The 20,336-nt window shown below is 53.2% G+C and overlaps 3 protein-coding genes across 3 annotated transcripts; 2 read left to right on the top strand and 1 right to left on the bottom strand.

The window, feature by feature from the left end:
• Positions 1–3,109: 3,109 nt before the first annotated feature.
• NCLIV_024650 (conserved hypothetical protein) lies at positions 3,110–4,449 on the bottom strand (the record flags this gene model as incomplete). Its single annotated transcript, XM_003882660.1, has 4 exons — positions 3,110–3,337; positions 3,609–3,695; positions 3,880–3,953; positions 4,134–4,449. The coding sequence occupies 4 exons, from the start codon at positions 4,447–4,449 to the stop codon at positions 3,110–3,112; spliced, it is 705 nt and encodes a 234-aa protein (XP_003882709.1).
• Positions 4,450–8,353: 3,904 nt separating this feature from the next.
• Positions 8,354–13,284, top strand: NCLIV_024640 (Rhomboid family protein, related; the record flags this gene model as incomplete). The annotated part of the gene is made up of 9 exons (XM_003882659.1): positions 8,354–8,625; positions 9,237–9,345; positions 9,732–9,778; positions 10,078–10,165; positions 11,056–11,103; positions 11,687–11,751; positions 12,321–12,367; positions 12,717–12,798; positions 13,191–13,284. The coding sequence occupies 9 exons, from the start codon at positions 8,354–8,356 to the stop codon at positions 13,282–13,284; spliced, it is 852 nt and encodes a 283-aa protein (XP_003882708.1).
• Positions 13,285–15,951: 2,667 nt separating this feature from the next.
• Positions 15,952–19,048, top strand: NCLIV_024630 (putative porin; the record flags this gene model as incomplete). The annotated part of the gene is made up of 6 exons (XM_003882658.1): positions 15,952–15,988; positions 17,118–17,188; positions 17,492–17,629; positions 17,945–18,134; positions 18,360–18,465; positions 18,718–19,048. 6 exons carry the CDS (start codon positions 15,952–15,954, stop codon positions 19,046–19,048), a joined length of 873 nt encoding a protein of 290 aa, XP_003882707.1.
• Positions 19,049–20,336: the final 1,288 nt, after the last annotated feature.

Here is a 20,336-nt window from a genome sequence, read left to right as displayed (position 1 = left end):
GAAATTTCCGCACACAAAAAGCCGAAAACCAGCAACACCGGTGAGGCTCGACCTTGGTCATGACACTACCAGGAGGCCGCGATGACGTATACCCGCCACACACTTCATGCACGAACAATACGTGGCCCATCCATGGGAAAAGGAGTTGGTAGGGGCAAAATCGCTTCAACAAAGATTCCTCCAAAGGCAAACTGTCAGTTCAGGGTCAAGACCCGAAGTTGCTATGGCTCGACGTCCTCCCCCGCATGCACCCGTCTCCTGCTGATGTCGTCCTCACACAAACGAGGGGAAACATTGACCCTTAGCTCGGTATCTCGCCAAAACCAAGTCTTTGTCTTGACGCGCACTGAGGTAGACATGTTCCAGGCTAAACGATTTGACTGAAATCCTTGGAGCCTCTAGAGGAAGCGCAGAGACGAGTGCTACGGACAGCGGCATCGAGAGACGTCAGCCTGCGCTGCTACCGTGTCTATGGTCACTGGCAATGACAAATTTTCGCAAACACTGTGTCCACGCGCAGTAAAAGAAGAAGCGCATGTGCACCTTTCACTTCGACTCAACTGATTCCCGTGGCGGGTTTGCGAACGACAAGATACCTCTGGTCTATGCTGAATATTAGAGAGATGGACGGGGGTGCCCGAAGCCGGCAGGCAACCGCTTGCATGTCTGGTTTAGTTCTAAATCTCCTTCCCGTAGCCACTGCCTTCGTCGGATAGGGGAAGCAGTCTGGAGGGATCTCGTACACTGGGATGACAGGAAGTACGTCCGTGATCCACTACTGACTCATACGCGAATTTGTCTTGTCTCGGGTTCGTTGCGAGTTCCTCAAAGGACTCGACTTACCCGAAGTTCCCGACGATCTTTCATCAAAGAACAGAGCAAGTTGCCAAGCACGAAAACTGAACGCTTCTCGTGTTGACGCTGTGGTCTAGGTATTGCGCCATCTGAATGTTTGGCTCCATTTTGAACTAAACGTGTGGTGTCTTGCGCGTGACTCGTGAAGTTGCATAAAAAACAAAGTACTTTGTGGGCTGCGGGTCTTGCGGGAAGAAGCACACGGGTAGAACATCGGTGTGGTCGACATGTCACTTTGTGGCTGTATCCGTTCCTTTCTTGTGGTGTTCGCGGCAGGACGCATAGAGTCGGCGCAACGCATCACGGTTTCGCACGTATTCAGTATGCAATGGTAACTGGACGGGTTAAGACAGCTACAAGTGTTGGATTTCTACAGAAAGACACAGCTCACAACATCTCCAGGGTTGTCCTCTGACCCGCCACAATGAGACGGTGTTGCCACTGCCATTGCCGCCGTGAGTGGCTGTCAAAATTTGGTCGAAATTAGAAAACTGCTTTCAAACAGAAGACTCGGGCCTCCATAAACGGCGATGAACGGCACCCTCCCACCTGACCGCAATCGCTGCTACGCCGCTGGTCCACGAGAAAGTGTGCAGAGTTTCAAGCTCTCCGTGTGAGTGTAAGCGTTCTCGAGCACCCTCAGCCTCCTGTTGTTCAACCAGTTCTTGCGGCACCAGCGTGTGTGGAAGAAGAAGCGGTGTACCTGGCTTGGTTCCGACAGACGCCAGCTGCCGCTTTGTTTTAATCTCGCGGCGGGGCACCCAGCACCAATTGCTCACAGCCACTCTGTATTCCATTTTTGTGGACGGGGATCGTGAGTATCGTTTGAGCCCGCTCGTCCCTCAGAGGGCGACCTCTCTGACACAGTATTTAGAGGACAGCTGTGCTGGAAGGGTAATGGGGCACCAATTGTCTAAGAGCGAAAGGTTACTTGATTTTCCATCAATCACAAAATAATGCAGCACAGCAATTTCACGAGGATATCGTACTGGAGTCGCGAAATCTCGGGCGAACATGATTCGAACTGATGCTCTCAGAAGAGGGTGGGATGCATACAAAGACTAATCTGTTTGATTTCACAACCAGTACACATGGGCAGGAAAGGTGCCGCTCTGACGGACCCTCCCCCATAAAGGAGCGTCTTTTTACTGCAGCGGAATTTCTATCATCACGGCGTCTGCGCTCAAGCACTGACGGGTGCCCAGACTAACAGTGACACAATTAAACGCGTCCCCGAATTTTGCGACTTGATTTTATTTGGATCGCCGGATCCGATGGAGACGCCCAACTGACGCAAAGCAACCCGTCGAAGCGGAGGTTGGCCGGCAATGGTGAGATCCCTTTTTTCCAAGAGTACGTTCGGAATGTGGCTATCATTGCGCTGCAGCCTCAGTCGCTAGGCTAGAAGGCAAGTTAAACTGAGCTCAACAACAACATTCGCGCATCAGATGGAACTACCATCAGGGGCGGTGGATTCTGGAGGCAGCTGAGTGTATTCAAGAAATTAATAAAAGAGACTCTTCTGCCCAGCGAAAAGATTCAGACGCATGCCTCCACGGAATAAAAGAAACATGCCACATTTCTTACACAAGAACCAACCCGCAGTGCCTCGATGGAGTTCGTCGTGGTCGACAGTGCGGCTCATGGTACCACGGGAGATAACGGATAACGTTAATACCAATGCAGATATTGTTACTCCTATTCAGAATACAGCAGCCAAACCGAATTCGCTGACCGCCTGCTGTAAGCTGACGCCGCTCTCCTTCTGTTTTGTAGAAACGTGGTCAGTTCGCGAAGCCAGCCCGTCAGTTACCAGCACCGAGAACTCTGGTGCAGTTGCTTTACAAAATGACGCACCTCTACAACATTCCCCCGCTGGCCTCACCGGGTTCTTCTCCTTCCCTCTCCCACAAGGCCATGCAAAAACCGGCTTTTCCCACTACTGCAAGTATGCTTCATGCCCACTTTTGCTGTCACTGGAGAAAGACGAAAATGTTGCGAAGGCTCCGCGGGTGAGAGCCCTGGACAACTTGCCATTATGGGTCGACACTCTGTTGAACGCCCACCCTGCGGTCTCTCACCCTTTCCTTAGACACGTCCTCGTATGCACACTCCTCTCTACGTAAAAAAATGGAAAGAACCCTTTCAGTTTTCGTGTATCGTTGGAGGAAGCCCTCTCTCTTTCGTCCAGGGATACAGTCATCGACTCTTTGAGGGATTACCGCTTCTGGGGAATAACGGTGTGCGCCTCACATTACTCCTTGAGGATCTCATCCTTCGAGGACTTTCCACTTGCGTCGGCAGCGCCCCACTTGTCGTTCATCAACCCAGAGGCTGCGTCGCTCAAACTACCCTCAGCAAACTGTGTGTCCGACCACTTCGCCTGTTGGCCTTGTTGCTGGGCAGCAGTCCACGGCCCCCAAGCGTTTTGCTGCGGATGCCAAGTTTGCCCGGCGGGAAACGTGGAGTCGTACCCTGCTGCCTGTTCAAACACATACCGAGACGATGGCCAATGTGCACCGAAAAGAAGCGTGAAAGTGGAGCAGCGGAACCGCGAAATCTTGGGAAGCCTCCAAAGAAGAAATAGGCCAGTAAGTAAGTGCACCGTTGCTCTCAGAGACGTGTCCGGGGGGCGAGTGGCCTTAGAGATTCGGGTCAGAAACATGCGATGCCTCTGTGAAAGCAGTTAACGATATAACTTGCACAGGCATTCGAGTCGACCTAAACCCCTTGCGGTCTCCAGCAACACTCACCGAGCGGCTGTAGGCATCTCGATTCCGCCGCTGCATTTCTAAGATGTCCCCGCTGATTCTCCGGAGGATACTGCCATTAAAGGCCACCTGCATGCAACGACGTCGAAATGACAAAGAAAGTCAGGGCAGTGAGGCCTCTGGAGGCAGTCACACTTTGAATTTGGTTCTGTCTGCCTTTAGCCAGTTGCCAGCAAAACAGCAGGTGCCGTTAACTTCTGTCGTCCCTGTCGCCAAGGAACATCGCTCCCTCTTTTCAAGGAAAGACACTTACTGTGAGGGAAACGCCGAGTGGATACCCTAAGGTGAGTCCAAGCAACACTGCGCCAACCGCAGGCATCGCTGTCCCTGAGGCACGCAAAGACACGGCGGCGTGTCACGGATGCGCTGCACACACCGTAGCAACACTTGGAGATGGAACACGGGCGTAAGCCGTGTGCATAATTTGGCGGCAAAACGGATATTCATCTGCCTCTCCAGGTCCTCGTTTCCTTGCATATGTTCAGGAATGTGTGATCCACTTCTTACCTCGGCGCTTGAGTGCTCTATAGACGCCCGCTCCTGTCGCTGCCGCAGTGAAGAGGCCGGTCCATCTGCCTTGTGATGCAACCCGAGAGATGGCATTGCGGTCTTCTGGGGGCAGCATCTGAATAATTTCCTGAGGTGACATGTCTTCTATCCTCCTAGCCGGTCGAAAAGCCGGTGTCGCAAGTGGAGCGCCGAAAGCGCCAGCGTTGCCTGCTGAGGCGCGACTGTCGAATGACGTGTACTGATGGCGGTTCGCAACAGAATCCCCTGTCGCGCCGCTATCGAGGTCTAGGCTTTGTTTCCCGTCCGATGCCATCGAGCCTAAAAGAACTGCTTAGACACGAGCGATTGCTGGAGCCCTCTCTCGACAACCGGTGACTGAACTCGTCACTTCGATGACGCCGATTGCCGTCCAAGAATGCGGCGGGAGACTCGCCTGGAAACGCGACGAAAACAAAACTCTAAAAACCGATCAGAATGCTTTGTTCGCGGCGCAGCACAGCCAAAAACGAGAAGAAAAACGGCTGCGCTAGTCTCCAGTAGCAAACGAATCAATACCCGCGGCAAGAAGCGAAAAGAGGACCAATGAGAGAAAACGACAGTAGTTCTCCCGGGGATATACGAAGCCACTTATGTGCAGAAGTATCGCTCCAGTCTCCCAGATTTGCCGGCGGTTGCTCCGGTGGAGATCTGCACATCAAAGTCAGCGGCCTCGGCGTGTTTCCAGAGGCCGGCTGACCAACTTGGCTTCCCACGTCGGCGTAGGCGTAAAAGATCCGGAAACCCAGAGAGACGAATGATTAAAGATGACGCAGACAGCCAGTCTTCAACATTATTGTCGCCAGTGTCGCTTCAACTTATCAAAGTCATGATCTGCGATAGGTTCGATACCGTTCCAGCTTATCGCTGTCGTGACCCGCCGCGAAAAGGAGCTTCGCATGCGCTACACCAGGCTCGAATAGCTACAAAGGCAAACAGAATCTATGAATCTGCTAAAGAGAGGAATGAGGCGGCTCTCAGGGTCCTGTAGGGGAATGCGATGGAAACGAGGGAGAAAGACAACCAGATTTTATAGGGTTGGGGGCTTGTCATTTTCCAACCATGTATCGCGTGGGTACTCCCACCTCGCACCGGTCTCAAATCGGAGTCCGTTCAATAGCGTATTCCGCACACAGTTTCGGATCGGAATGTGCGCTCCTATCACAAGAGGGTTGAGTTTCCCTTGTCTCCTTGCGTACTCTTTTCAAAAACATCGAAGACTTTTCAAAGCTGCCTACTTCTTCCTCATTATTATGGTAGCTGGACACCGGCAGGGCGTATCACACTTCGCTTCAAACTCCTCGCGGTCACCAAACCCAGCAGGGCTACTGAATGATTGCCTATCGGGTTGGAAAGCTACACCGCTTTTGCAGAAAAGTTACTTCGGGCATGTACAACTGAGACTGCAGCAAAAACTGTATGGCATGCTAGCGTGCCTTCGAATGACATCTGATGGCGAAAATCGACGAGCCTGCCACGGGACAGAGAGTGGCTGTACGCTTGGCTGTGCACCCGATGTTCCAAAACAGCAGACGCTTCGTAGTTCTCCGGTGCCAAACTATCGGTTCATATCAGAAAATATTTTGACTGTCCTGCAGGGAAAAGCCTTGTCGACATACAGGAGGACAGCAAACACCACGGAAGCACACCCCTTGCAAAAAATGCTCTTGAGCGGCGGTTTGGCTTCTGCGCTGGCCGAGCCGCTGTTGACGCTGCAGCGCACGTGGCAGAAAAAACTCGTGGCAAGTGCTTCATCACGATGCCATCTACCCGGTTTCGACTGGTAAAAATGAGAGCAGCGCCACGCAGAAAAAGCTACAAATAACGCCGTCACTCGCGTCGCAAGCTCGCTGATCTTCAGTCAAAGAGGGGGACGCAGATGTTTGCGTCACTCTCGATATGCAGATTGGACGCCTCTACACTGGAGTTTATCTGAAGAAAGGGATTGAGTTGGGTGGACCATTCGGTCCCGAGCCATCTCAGCTCTTTTTCGTGTAAGTCGGGCTCTGCTGCTTGACGGTTCGACGACCAGTTCACCAGTTCGCTCTGGAGAGAGAGGCGCCGCCAGAGAGAAGGCCTGCCAAGCTCGTTGGTCGGCGGTCCTCTCGTTTAAACGAGTAGAGAGTCACTGCGAACTGAACAGGGCTTGGTCCGCAGACTGCTTTAGAAGGTAAAAACTCCGGTCCCCCGTGAAATTCAGAAACTGGGTACAGCCTACCTTCGACGTTTTTCTCACAAGCAAACCAAAGGTACCTCTGATTTCTGTGTAGAATCTCAATGTGGGATATGCCATCGCTGTGCACGTGGCTCGAGCCTGGAGCCGTGGAGCATCTTTTGCCTTTTAAAGAAGCAAGCAAGGGACATGGGGAACAGCTAGGAAGAGGAGGGTGTATTCAGGGATCTATTTGAGAAAGCCGGTTCAGCGCAGAGAGACGTTTTCCACCATAGAGCACATGCTATCCCCGGGGTGCGGCGGCCTTCTCTCACACTCGGTTCATTCAACGTTTGCCCGAGTCGATCTCCGCGGGCACCTTCGGTGTAGCCACACGCGCCCCCTCCCAGGCTTTGGGATAGACCGCTCTCGAAATCAATATGCCGTCTTCTTTAACTGCTTTTCCTTGCAATTCGTAAGTTTCCGTTTCTCGCCTGGAGGGTACCCGAATGCCCTGACAGGACCTGGTCCTGGTTGCCATGCGGCCATCTGCGTCATCCATTAGCAAATAGGTTTTCGGTATCGGACTGGAGCACACACTAACGAATCTCCGCGGAATGCTGGGCCTCCAAGGAGGAATGGCATTTCTTGGGCATATTCCTTGCTGGATCCTAAAAAGAGGTATCCAAGAAAAAGGCAACCCGATTATTTGCGTACTGAGACGCACCACGGACAAGCAATTCATTTTGTTTCAGGTGTGAGTCCAATGGGCCTCGAGAAGAAACGCGCAAGCATTAGAAAATGCACACCACTGTTTTCTTTCGGTCCTCGCGTTCGCTAGGACGTAGCCTGGAGTGACTTCATGTGGAGTGCGACAAGATGGCAGGCGGGGGATCGCGTTTTGGTGGTTGTTACAGACGCCGAAGAAGTCGCTTCCATAACATACACAGACGAAAAAAATTGCGGTCTTCTTCTGCCGGTATCAGTACAAGTCCTTGGCGCCCGGGCGTTCCAATTTCCACCAACGCGTGGACGGAGAGACCAGACTACTGCCAAAAGCTGCTAGCTGGCACCAAAGATTTAGACGTTCGATTGCTCTCCAGTTTACAGAGTCGACACTTTTGCGACACTTTTATGCCTCGGGGATGTCTACGTGCTCTTGTCGGTTCGTTCCTCTTTGTTCCATCCCTGGCTGGCTCTGTTCTATCCCGTGGTGTGCAGCCACTGGTTGAGGAGATGTGTCGTCTCGGACATACAGTTGTCAGGGTTCAGAATATCGTTGAGTATTCTTGAAACCTGTGGAAGCAAGCGTCAGCCACGTTTTCCACTTAGTCGCGCGTATGGAACTTAAAACGGAAGCAGAGACAATGGACTTTCCGGTCGTGCCCAGGTGCATGCAGCCGTCGCTCGATGCACGGACACTCAATCGACCTTGTCTAGCTCCGCTACTCCACGGCGCAACTCTGTTGACCACCCCCAAGTGTATTTTTGTGCTTCCTGTCTCGTAATAAACCCTTTAATAACGAATTGAATGGCAGAGAGAGCTACATAGCGAACGTGAAATGTGTAAGTCTCCGCTAAACAGGTGTCTTCTTGGTCCTGCATGTGCAATACAGGAACACCCGACGCTACCAAAAGCGACGTTTCACGGCAGGCAAGCAGTTGATTCCTTCCTTTTAGGAACTCAGCCCAGAAAGGACGTTCCAAAATTTTCTTTTTTCTCTGGTTTCTCTTTCAACGGCTTCCACGAAACTTATGTTGGACCTACCCTGCCATCCGGCTGTCTGCCGTGCTGGCACCGCCCTAGTCACACGTTCCCGGTTTGTTTGTTTCAGCAGTGTCTGTCTCTGCACGACTGTTGGATGAGATATTGCCACCGGGTCCACCCCGAGCTGCTGCATTTTCCTACGGCATGCACCCCAGAAGGACGCGGGCCTTTTTCTCCTTTGCTTCTCCAGAAAAGTAGTTCTTCTTTCGAGCAGTTCAAAAGCCGGCGTTGCTGCCCCGCTCTGCACAGCTGAGACCCACGATGGCCAACATTCGGACGCTGTCAGATTATGCGTCGGCGCCTGCACGGGACTCTTCTGCACATGAAGCTGGAGGAAGACAGGGAGGAAGTTCGTTGCCACTCTTCTTCTCCTCTGGAACGGAATCTGGTGAAAACGTGAACTGGATTCAATGGCTATGCCCGGGAATACACCTAAAGAGCCCAATCGTCATCATCTCTCTCGTCCAAGTTGCAGTCTACATCGCTTCTCTTGCCTTAGGGCTGGCGCCCAATGAAGTCCTGGCTCCAACTCCGTAAGAAAGCTCAACGTGTTTCGTTCGCTCTACCTCTTTCTCTGATACCGTCGGTATATTCTCTTTCGACAAGCTGTCAATACAGTAACTAGTAAACTCCGTGCAGGTGCAAAGGAAGCTGCACGGTCTCACCGCGTGCGAGGGCCCCCAGAAGATGGATTCAGGCTGGGAAGGCTGTCCTCGCTTCGCGCCTGGTGTAGCAACGTGCCAGGGTGTATGAACAGCAGGAATCGCATGACCAATAAACTGTGTTGCCAGGAATGCGTCATCAGTCATTTCTTGAGTTCGAGGCAGAACCAGATCCTGTCTTAAACCCTTCGTGGCAGTCGTGTCCAAGCCGTACTAACAATGATCCGTTTAGTATCCCGTCGACTGGACAGGGTACGACCAGATGAATAGGCGCTTCGCCGTAGCTACAGGTCGTGCACAAACAGTGGATCTTTTATAGCTCGAAGGCGCTTGCACGTCTTCTGTCGAAGCTAGGGAAACCCAAATACGAAGCACTGAACGCCTCTGTCGGTTTGGATGTTGTCCGCGTGATTCCCCGTGGAAGACTGAACAACTTACGCGTCATCATGCGCCGTCTTACTGGTGTGAACTGTGTCATTCAGACAAACGCTGGCGATGTTTGGCGCGAACATTCCCGAGCTCATTCGCATTGGCCAGGTGTGGAGGCTCATTTGTCCTCTCTTTCTTCATCTGAACCTCTTTCACATCTTGGTAAGACATCACCAGACCACACAGTTGGCTGCAAACTTTTCCCGTGTCGGACGAAACCTGCTTCCACACTTTATCTACTTTGGGTGCGCGCTTGCCATATACGGTTTTCTTTAAGATGTCTGGCGTTCACGAAAAGCCTATTGATACTCAGCGTTGAGTGCGGGATTCGCTGGTCGGCGCTCTTGAGGACAGGGTTTCGACGGCGTTTGCTCCTGCATGGCGGTTCTTCCCCTGCCGAACTGACGATTCAGACTGAAAGGCTGGGCAGGCCTCATCCCCCAGTCAGAGACGCGGGGAAAGGCTGTCCGCCGTTCCTCAGCCGTATAGTTTTTGCGCGTAGTCTCAGCTTCCAAGTGTCGACGTGCGTCTGTGTGGAAAACCTGCAGATGAATCTCTGGGTGCAAAGCCGGGTCGGGCTGACGATGGAGGAAAAGTAAGGCGCATGCATTTCCTTTCACTCAAACACACACACACACGTGCTGCGTACCGGCCGACACGTCTAGGAAATCTGTTTTATCGGAATGAGGAAAAGCGTGGGAAAAAACTCGCGCGGTTTCTCCCGCAGGCAAAATGCGTTGGCCTTCCGTCGGGGAAGAATGGGTCCCACCGTTTCGAGTGCCGCATGGAGTCGATTTTCGGGCGCTGTACTTTTTGCAAGCGTGGTTCCCGCGGGCGGCGGACTCAGCTGGTCAGCGCAATCTCTCCTTTATTCTCGACTCTCCAATTACGCAGGTATGGATCGAAGAAATTGCTTGCGACTTACTTTGGAGTCGGAATTCTCGCCAACATGATCTCCGCAGCGGTCCTGTTTTGCGGCCAGGTACGCAAGTTTCAAATTGGCGCAGTTGCGAAGGACCTCAAAGGCTTGAACTCTAGGCCTTGGATGAACTTGAGCGCTTCGTTCAGATATATGCATATACGCATACAGAAATGCAGGTATATGTATACACTTAAGTGCATGTCAATAAATAAATAAATATATATATATATATATATATATACGGGCACGCAGTGCTGGTACCAAAAAGCCGTCGCGTTAGATGGTCCAATGCAGCAGTCGATTACTCGATTTGAACTGGTCGCATTTCGTACGTCCGACGAGCCACTCGCGGAGTAGCCTGGAGTTCCCGGTACCGTAGTGGTAACCAGTCTCTCCGGGAGGCACTGAGAACTGCCGCGGGATCCTTATCTACCATTAAAAATCGAGTAAATATATTCAACAGAACTGCAATGTTCACGCGCAGGCTTAACGCACTCACCACGGATCAGCCGTTTGAGACAGAGAGTATCCTCCTGGCAGTTTACGTTCCATGTGCATTCTTATGTTTCGATGCCGTTGATACTGTGCACGAAAGCACCCCACCGCTGAATGCACAGGTATATCTGTATAGCTATATATCTACGTGCCTCGTGCTGAACGGGTGATGCGAGAATGTGCACGTGTGCGTATATATTGCCATGCTGCTGACGCCGACAGGTGACTCTGGGTCCGCGTAATCGGACGCACCTGTCAGGAACAGGGAAGACCACTAGTTCCGACTGTGTTAGAAGAGGGGAAACAGCAACAATGCACGCAGAAATTCGGGGCGACTTGTTTAAAAAGCACATGGATCGAGACGCGCGGCAGGTTCTTCACGAGGGGGGTAACTCAGCAGTTGATGCAGCGTTGGAGAACCATTCACGTTGTGCTGTCGTGGCCTTTTTACGCAGATGAAAGCAGGAGCATCGACCGCCGTCTTTGCCCTCATTGGCGTACAGGTGAGCAACGCACGGTCAGTTTCTGTGGTGCACTGGGCGAGTGACCGGAGCCCGAAGCGTCTGTTGAGTTGGAGCCGTGGCCTTGGTCCAGGTGCCTACACGTTGCCTGTAGCTCCTCTAGACTGACAGACAAGACTGGTAACTGAGTATGAGGATGAGGGTCTGTGGTCCGGTTGTCTCCTGTGCGCTTGAGGTGTACAAAAGATGGTGTGAACTCTGATTTCCGAAGCACACGAGTCTCCATGACCTTTTCGTCTGCTGTGGGGGTGAGGCACATGCAGAGTGTTGGCTCTGAGCACGGCGTATGCATGCTCTCAGACGAAGGCGCTCGGTGCACTGTGTTTGCTCCTGGCAAGGGGGTTCAGTGGTAGGAGATGTAGAAAGAGCGGAAGGGCGGGCGACAGGTAGAACTAAACAACTCTGAACATTCAGGTGTACAGAAGTGAACCGGTTAGGGGTGCACTGGAAGAGAGCTAAGTGAGGTAGACTGGTCGAATGCAGGACTCGTAGAGTACCTTTTTCGGTTCCGCGCGGCACCTGTCTCCAAGCCTGAGTTTGTAAGTGTGTGTGCGTCTCTGTACAGCTCGCCGAGCTCGCGCTTATCTGGCATGCACTCCAAGATCGGAACAGCGCCATCCTTAGCGTTTGGTAAGGCCTCCTGTGCCCCACATGATGTGCCGAGTCGTACTCCAGTTGTCCCCTCTCTTCTCTTTTGTGCTGAGGATCCTGTGAGAACTGCCACGCCCAGATACCTGGACACAGCGGAAACACTTGGCCTGGCGTTCACGGACACACGCCGCATCTGCAGCGAGAGACCCCACTTTTGTAGAGGCTTCACAGAGTTTTGAGGAGTCCCATTTTTCGAGGCATACTTTTGGACAGCGCTCCTGTCTCTTTTGCCCGTGCCGTTGAACGTGCACTATCTGACTCGTATCCGCATGATCAGGCCTGTCCTACTGACCGCGGGCTGTGTGGCGTTGGAAGAGAGTTTCGCGGCTGTTATTTGCCCCTCTGACTGATCCTTTGTGAGGGATGACCTTCAGCCAGCGCAGGCAAGAGCCCAGAGACTCTAGTCGTGGATCACGAAACCGGAACGAAGCGCTCAATGTGAACGAAAGGGTTTTCCGTGGAGTTTCCAATGCTTTCGCGAATTCCCTGTGCATGCGTTCTAAATGTGGAATGAGTGGAATTTCCGATCTTTTTGCGAATTCCCTCAGCATCTGCCTGTTCTTCGTCTTCGTCTCCTCCTTTGGAGGCCACACGGGTACGTGGAGCGGGATTGTTTGGGTTACCTTTGCTCCCCGCTGTCGTCCTGATGACGAGCCAAGGCTCTCTTTTCCCAGAGGCGACGTCGACAGCCCACACGTTTGCTTTCTCGTCGAGAGAGGGCTGGCACCACCCTTCTGTCTACCGCCCCGTAGAGCGGAGGAAATGTCTTTCACTTGAGAGGAACTGGTCTACAACTCACGGCAGGTCGCGGCCTCCCGACGACGAGGCAGGCGCAGGCCTCAAGCAAAGCAAGACTGGAGGAGTCTGACGGGAATCTAGCCTCCCCTCTCGGAAGGGGAAAAGACGCAGTGGACATCTCTGTCGTTTTTGCCTTGTTTGAGCAGACGGAATTGGCCATCTCGGCGGGCTGGTGATGGGGTTTGCCGCGGGAATCTGGTTGAACGAAAACAGCGATGTCAAGCCGACGTAAGTGGGTTCACCTGACGCTGCTGCGGTGCTTTGTTGGTAAATCGCTCTCTCGCATTCACTCATTGTCAGTTGCCTGATTCAGTTCCGAGCCAATGACAAGCAACAGGGAGAGTCGAAACGTCGGCTGCTTGGCATGGCCTCTGTTTTCTTGCCGAAGCAACCAGACATAGCCGTCGATCGTTGGCGTACTTCGGGGAAGAGGGTCACAGGAATACATCCCACGTTGACAACCGCCAGAGATAAGGCGCCGGGATTCTCTTGCCGACTTTTCTCCGGAGCACACGGTGGAATACCCGCCGAAAAGTGTGTACTCTAGGTGGCCTCAGTAGGGGAAAACGGGCGATAGGATGTTTCCGTGTCGTCTCCTTGTGCTTTGCTGTGCATTCCAGGTGGTACGACAGGGGTCTGGTCACATCGAAGGTCGCGCTGGCTATTGCGCCGATTGTGAGCTCGATCTTCATCTTCCTCGTTCCCCGCTGCTAACTGCGGGACTAGGTTTTTTCATCCGTCTTCAATCAAAGACTGCCTCTACCGGGCGTACGAAAATCTACACAGGAGAAACAGGCTCTTTCCCTGTGAAAAAACGGAGACGTTCCGGGTGTAATCGGGTTGTTTGAGCCGCGGGCTGCTGGTCGAAACATGCCTTCGTTTTTCGGCCAGTTCGTGACACGGTCTGGGGCTGTTGATCTTCGCCGCGAATTTCACGCCCGTCTCGTGGTTGACGGGTCGTCACCTTTCCAGTTATCGGAGGGATGAACTGTTACGCGCTCTTCTCGAATCTCTCCCCAGCCCCCGACGCATCTCCAACAGCCCGGAATCTCTCTGCAGCAGCTCTACCGAGTGGTGTGTGTTCTGGTGCGAGAAGTTCGCGCTGTAGAGATGCTTCGCAGTGAATCCCAGCCGCGTTTGCCTCCTCCAGGATCCGCAGAATCCGTGAGCCGTTGAAAGGATGGGACTGACAAACACCGACAGTGTGTGGTCTTCTCTCTGCCGATGTGCGAGAGCATTTTCGACTATCTCTGTGTGCGGGGGAAATGCGACGACTCGGAAACTGAGTCGGGATTTTCATGAAGCCAGTGCGGACTGCTTGGAGAAAATGTAGTTTTGTAGGTGAGTCGTTTGGGACGGGCGTTAGCTCTTGTGGTCCTTGAAAAGGAGGAAGACCGAGGAGGTGGAGCGATGCGCTTTCCTTCTCTCCTCTGCCAGGATTCTCTTTGACGTCACAGGAGAGCACTGTGACGTCTGAAAAGATGGCTTGCTATACGTTCTTCAAAGTCGTATGCAAGGCCAAGACAGCATACGCGATTCCAAGCTTTTTCCGAACCCCACGGGATACCTCACGCTCGGATGTGAGTCGGTGTAAATGGTGCACGAGGATTTCTCGGCAGCACTAGGATGCAGCTGCTTCTTAGCACTTCCAGAACTGCGCGGCACATCTTTTGTGAGAGATGTTCTTTGAGACGCCTTTCGGTACAGCAACGCATGGGCTGGCACTGCTGGGAGAAAAATACCTTTATATACACTCCAGTCCCTCGCGATGAAGTGTTTTGCACAGCCCTTCAAAAAGCGCGTGTACCGTTGCTGTCGGCATTCTGAGGTGAATATAGGAGGCTGTCTTCAGAGGTGACCGTGCTTACTATTGGCCTAATGAGCGGATTACTGTTATTACTCGTACTAACAGCGAGAGGAAACTACAACTCAGATGCTAGTATGATCAGTACCATCGTCATTTGATGCAAATCTCAGCTGAAAACCTCTAGGCCTCCAGCTGGGGGCGGCTTCGGGGCAAGACTATATAGGTAACTCGTTCTCGCCTTGCCCCGCAGAGGGGGAGGCATGCAAGGGAAGCAGATTCCACTTTTGCTTTTCTTCCCTCTTCACAAACGCAGAGGTTTTTTTGGGGGCCTGCGAACTTTTCGGCATCGAGAGACCACACGCGTGCCGCCACCCCCCACACCAGCGCTTTATATCGAAGCAAGATACTTTCTGTCTATAGCAGTCTTTTTGAGCAGGCTCTCTTGATTTTCTGGTGTTTGGGGTGTATTTTTTCTCCAAATGAGAAGCTCCTGGCATGGTCCATCCACCTTGGCGCTGCGTTCAGATAAAAACGTGCGCTTTCCCCCGAGGACCCGCCTAGACTAAAAACGAGAGGTTGGATGCGACCGTTTTCTGTCCTTCTGAAGCCGAGTATTCCGTTTCGGTATGCGCTTCTTTCCGAGGAAGAAGACGTACTGTTTCCTCATATGCCTTTGTTCGCACCCAGCGGTTCCTCTCTCGAGTAGTGCTTCGTGGCTGTCTCTGGGTATACGCAGCGAAAAGCAGAGCAACGACAGGGGGTGAGACAGCAGACAGTGATTTTACTTGCCTCCTACAGACACTGATTCACGTAAAGATAGTGGTATCCCTGCCTTACCATGCGGAAAGAAGAGCATTAGGCACCCGTCGCCTCGCAGGAACTGTGCGGTGAGTTCCACTTTGCAGTGTCTTGATTGCACCGTTGTCGCAGCTGCTGGGAATGCATTGCTGAAGTAAATTGCTAAAAGAAGTGTTTGTGCACACGTGGGACACCCGTAAGATCGACAACAAGTAACAGCACCGCCCTTCGGAACGGCCGCTCGCTTCAACCGCCCGCACAACACGTAAATCTTCTTCAGCGGAACGCACTCGATTGCGTTTCCGTGGTTGCTGACGGGCGCAGAGGGATACGCACCGTTACTCGGGGCCTGTGGTGGTAATGCGTGATGTTCGCCGAATGCGTGGAAGCCTCTCTGTCTGTGACGCGCGGAACAGGCATTGCAAAGACGACAAGAAAAAAGATTCCCCTGTAACTGGGTACACACGAGACAGCGTCGCTCTTTTGTGAATCCCTTGTCTAGTATTACTTTTTTACCCTTTCAGTTTTCCCCTCTAGACGGGATTGCCCACAGTCACTTTCGCCAGCTTTGGTGTCTCCGGCTGCCCCGAGTTGTTTGTTGTTCGTCCCCGCTTCCCGTTTTCACTCGACCGATATCGGTGTTGGGCGCCCCTTTTTCCTCGCTGTCCAAAAGACGAAACGTTTTACGTCTTCTCACTTCTTCCCATTTGTACTGCTTCACGCGTTCCCTGTCTCTGGGAACATCCACCGGCTCTACTCGACTCCGCTTCAACAAAATGGTGCTCTTCAAGGACTTGAACAAAAGCTGCGCTGGTACGGAAAGAAGACTGAGAATACAGTTGATTTCAAACGTTTATCACGATATACACATCGATAAGGGAGCAGTTTCTCATTTTTGATTCCAGCTGTCCTTTGGGAAACCCGTTCGGAATGCACCCAGGGACAAATGCCCACTTCGCTCCGAATGGAATGGCGCATCGTTTTGTCCGTTTCCCTTTCTCTCCTTCACGTGAAATTGGGTTGGTGCAATGCACGCGTTCCACCTGATCATTCAATTTATGGTGAACTGGAGTTTCGAGCGGACAAAAAGCCGCCGGGGGTATAAAACACGGCACAGCCGAGGGGGTGGTGAAACAAAAGTTTGTGGACAAGTCTGCCCGCCGTTTGTCGCTCTTTTTCTGTTTTATGAGCACGTCAAAAGAGAACCTCCCGGCGGGAGGTTCTCTCCTGTACTACAAAAGTTCTGGGAGAGATGCTCGGAAATTGGTCTAGCGGGCAGTGTTCGATACAGTCGTCTCCCGTGCGTTGTCGTGAACGGGTCCGGCGTGGGCCAGTTAGAGAAGCGATTCCGTAACACACCGTTCAGGAAAAGGAGGAAAGCATTTAGTTACCGGCAGACGAGACGAGGGACCTGACCGGAAAAAGCAGTGTGCAGTCGAGCCCTACGTGGATCATGCTGAATGTCCACAGAGTTACACCAAGCAAAGATGGTCTCGTAGCCTTTTAGTCGGATATGATTTACATGTGTCTGTGTGTATATGCCATGGAGAGGCGCGTGAGACGGCACCGGCGCTGACAACTGGTGTTTTTGATTATATTCAAAGCAGTTCGTAGAAGGCACGATATCTGTACATGCGTTCATTTAGTAGTGTTCACAAGACTATCAGTGTCGTGAATAGGTTCGGTGTAGCAGAGGAACGCGTCTGTTATAGAGGCAGGAACAAGGCAAAGAGTCACGGCTGCGTCCATCCCAGTGAATGCTCTCGTCGGGGAGCTCTCTGTGGCGTCACCGACTCGCCATTCAGAAGGCAACTCTCTGCGTGGTTCTTGTAGGTCGTAGGCCGTGGTAGCCGAGGGGATGCCTTTGGAAAGAGCTACAGACTGGATCTGCGGGTAACATGTGCACTCTTTCTGTGGCGACTTCTTTTCTCTTTCGTCGCAGACTTGCTCAGCAAGGGCTACCCTCACGAGAAGGCGTGGGATCTGGAGTACAAGTACAAGTCGAAGAACCCAGTAAGTCTCGCATGCACTGCCTAGGGGAGGGCGTCCAGGGGTCTGTGTTGGGACAGTGGCGGACGGTCAGCTGCCACGACGTTCCTGCTGCCAGGCTTCGGTTTTTACACACATGCAGACGATTCAGCGACAAAAAACGTTTTGCGCAACCAACCGTACCATAAGGAAGAAATTCTGAAGCTCCGGTCGGCTGTACGTGGACAGCGCTGCGGCTTCGCCTGCGCGTCGAAGACGGAGGCAGCGCACTGCCTCTGGCGGTTTCCCCACGTATACGCGCGTCTTGAATGCTTTCCGGTCCCTCAGGAAATCGTGAACACAGCTTCCGTTAGCCCCGGAGGTGCGTTTGACGCGAGCTCCAAACTGAAGTACTGCGTCAGCGATGTCACGACCGAAGTGAAGATGATGGCGATGGGCAAGTCCACCATCGACGTCAAGTACGCGGTAAGATTCTCATTTTCCGGCCTGTGTGTTGACGCTCGTGATAGTCCGCTTTCGCGTCGTCCACGACTTTGACAGTACACAAACGCACGTGGTCCGTGGAGAACTTGTAAGGACGTCTGAGCTTGTGACCGGGGCGTCTGAAACGTGTGTGCAGTATATAGTCGCTTGCGAACAACGTGGTTTAACCGCGTTTTCTCGTTCCCCCACTGGGAGGTGCGACGAACATACACATGCAGATCCATCTGTGCGCTGGTGCACGTGCCCATTGCTCTGCCGCGTCAGCATCTTTTTGTTTCTCTGCGGACGTGTGTGCAGCCGCCGACGCTGAAGGGTTTGACGCTCGGCGCCAAGTTCGATCGCCGTGGTGACAAGACGTCGAAGGACAGCCTCGACATTTTGGCCGAGTACAAGCTCCCAACCATTCACTCGTTCTTCTCAGTCAACCCCCTCGCTTCTTCGTTCAACTTTGGCAACGTCGTTGAATACAAAGCCTTCAGAATTGGAAGTACGCGGAGCTCGGCGCTTTTTCCAGCGTTCTCGCGCAGCGTTCGTTGCTGCTTCGCAATCCACTGCAGGCCTCGTGGTTCCGTCATGTGTGTGTCGCCGGGGTCGCGTTTCCCCCACCTTTCCTGGGGTCGCGCGGGCGGTCCAGGCACTTTCCAGTCCGTTCTCGGATTTCGCTCCGGCTGACTTGCATGTTTGAGATTTTCGACTGTCGTGTTTTGTGCAGGCGAAGTGACTGGCAAGTTCGACGCATCTGCGATGAAGTACGCCGTCGGCGCCTCGTACACCGGGCTGGCGAGCAAGGCTGGTGAATTCACCGTGTCCGTGAAGACGTAAGTGGATTTGCGTTGAGGCGATCTTCGAGGCCGCGCACAGAGATCTCAGTTTTTAGGCGAGAGGCAGACAGGAGTGGAAGAGAGGGGTGAGCAAAAAGAGCGACAAGATCCTCGTTCCGGCGGGCGGCGAGTCGACGAGAACGGGGAACCCCCTGGTGCTCGCTAGTGCGGTTCAGTCTCAGGGCTGCGGGGTCTTTTTTCGCGTCTCCATGGGGGTGAGACTCTGCGATTTCTGCGTTCCTTGTGCAGTGCGCCGAGTGGCGATGCCGTTTTCGGCCGCATGATCGGCAGTGTGCACGGAAAGACGACGGACAACAAGTCGGCGGAGCTGGCTGCGGAAGTCGACTGCAACCTTCTGGATGGCCGCACCAACATTCAGTTCGGCGGTCTGTGGTACTTGAATGACCAGAAAGACACTTTCTTGAAGGCGAAACTCACCCAGAACGCACGCGTGAGTGTCGCCCTCACCCACAAGGTGTGCGACTACGTCTCCGCCACCATCGGGTCGCAGATCGACGTCTCGAAGCCGAGCAACCCGGACGCCGTCAAGCACGGCCTGAAGCTCGAGATCTGTGCCTAAGAGAGAGCGGAGTTCTCCATGGGCAAGTCAGCAACACACAGCTGGGGCAAGACCGGGAGCAAACCTCGGACGAAGGCCTCCACAAACGTGCCACGAAAAGTCGACGCGCGCTCTTCGAAGCGGCGGTCGGCGTGCATGTACCGATAAAAAGTTGTTTCGTCTGGAGAGACGATTTCTCCGGGCGGTAGCGCGCGCGCGTCGAGGCTTCCCTGCCGGATTCTGCTTGAGGATTCGCGTGCTGAGGACTGTCAAAAAATGCGAAGCTTTCTGCTCTGTCGCTGAGTTCCCAGACCACGTAAGGAGACCGAGTCTGGTCGTCCCAGTTTCTGCGAAGCCAGGCAGGGAAAAGGCACGGGGAGGGGGGGCTGCGTACGTACGCACGTGTGCGGTGCACAGATCCACTTTTGTCACCAAGAAACCGAGACAGAAGAGAGCAAGGACGCTTCACAATCTGTGCAACCGAAAAAGTCGTTCCTTTCCAGCAGAGAGATGTGGCGTTGTCGTTTTCCGCGTCTTCTTGTCCCTCGCGCAGAGAAGCGAGAAGACGCGCCGCGTGCGTAAGGGAGCGGTCGACGTCCGACCTCACACGACACGTAGGGTATAACGCGTCGAAGATGTCTTTCCTCGCGCTGTGCCGGTTGTGGATTTCGGGGAAACACGGCGTGCACGAGCGTGAAAACTGTTCTGTAACTCCTCCTTCGGGGTGACGTGTGCGCTTGTGTTTCTGCGGCCTGCGTAGCCACTTCGTTTGTAACAGCACCTGTTTTCCCTTACTCTAGGTTCAACCTAGTCACACGGCTCACACACGGAGACTTGCATTTGTCATCGGCCCGTCCACATAATTCCTGCATTCCCCGAACGCTCTCCATCCTCTGAGAGATCTGCCATTTTCCTTCGGTGACCCCGTCGGCAGGGGGGAGTGCAATAAAGTAAACCCCCACGTTGGTTTAGGTGGAGAAAAAACTGAGACGGCTGAAACGCGGGCTCTGTTGGAGTGGCGGCGCAGCCGTGCAAATCTGATTGGCAGAGAAGCTGTGGCAACCAGGATATCATCTCAAAAGGCAGTCTGTATCTACCGCAGCATAGAGAGTATGTTAGTGATTTCGACGATAAAAAATCTTGGAAAGTCCCGCAGAGGAGAGAGCAGGGGCCTTCATGTGACCGGAAGATTTCGGAGCTTCACAAGCAACCGACAAAACCACTGTCAGGATAGAAAAAAAGCAGAGGTATCGCAAGACCGGCATCCCGCGCGTGAACACTCTCGTGGGGGGGGGGGGGGGGGGGGGGG

This window comes from Neospora caninum, chromosome VIIb (genome assembly GCF_000208865.1).
Source record: "Neospora caninum Liverpool complete genome, chromosome VIIb".
In the NCBI taxonomy this organism is placed as follows: domain Eukaryota; phylum Apicomplexa; class Conoidasida; order Eucoccidiorida; family Sarcocystidae; genus Neospora; species Neospora caninum.
Note: the sequence above shows the minus strand (reverse complement) of the source record. Positions and strands in the feature narration are given on the sequence as shown.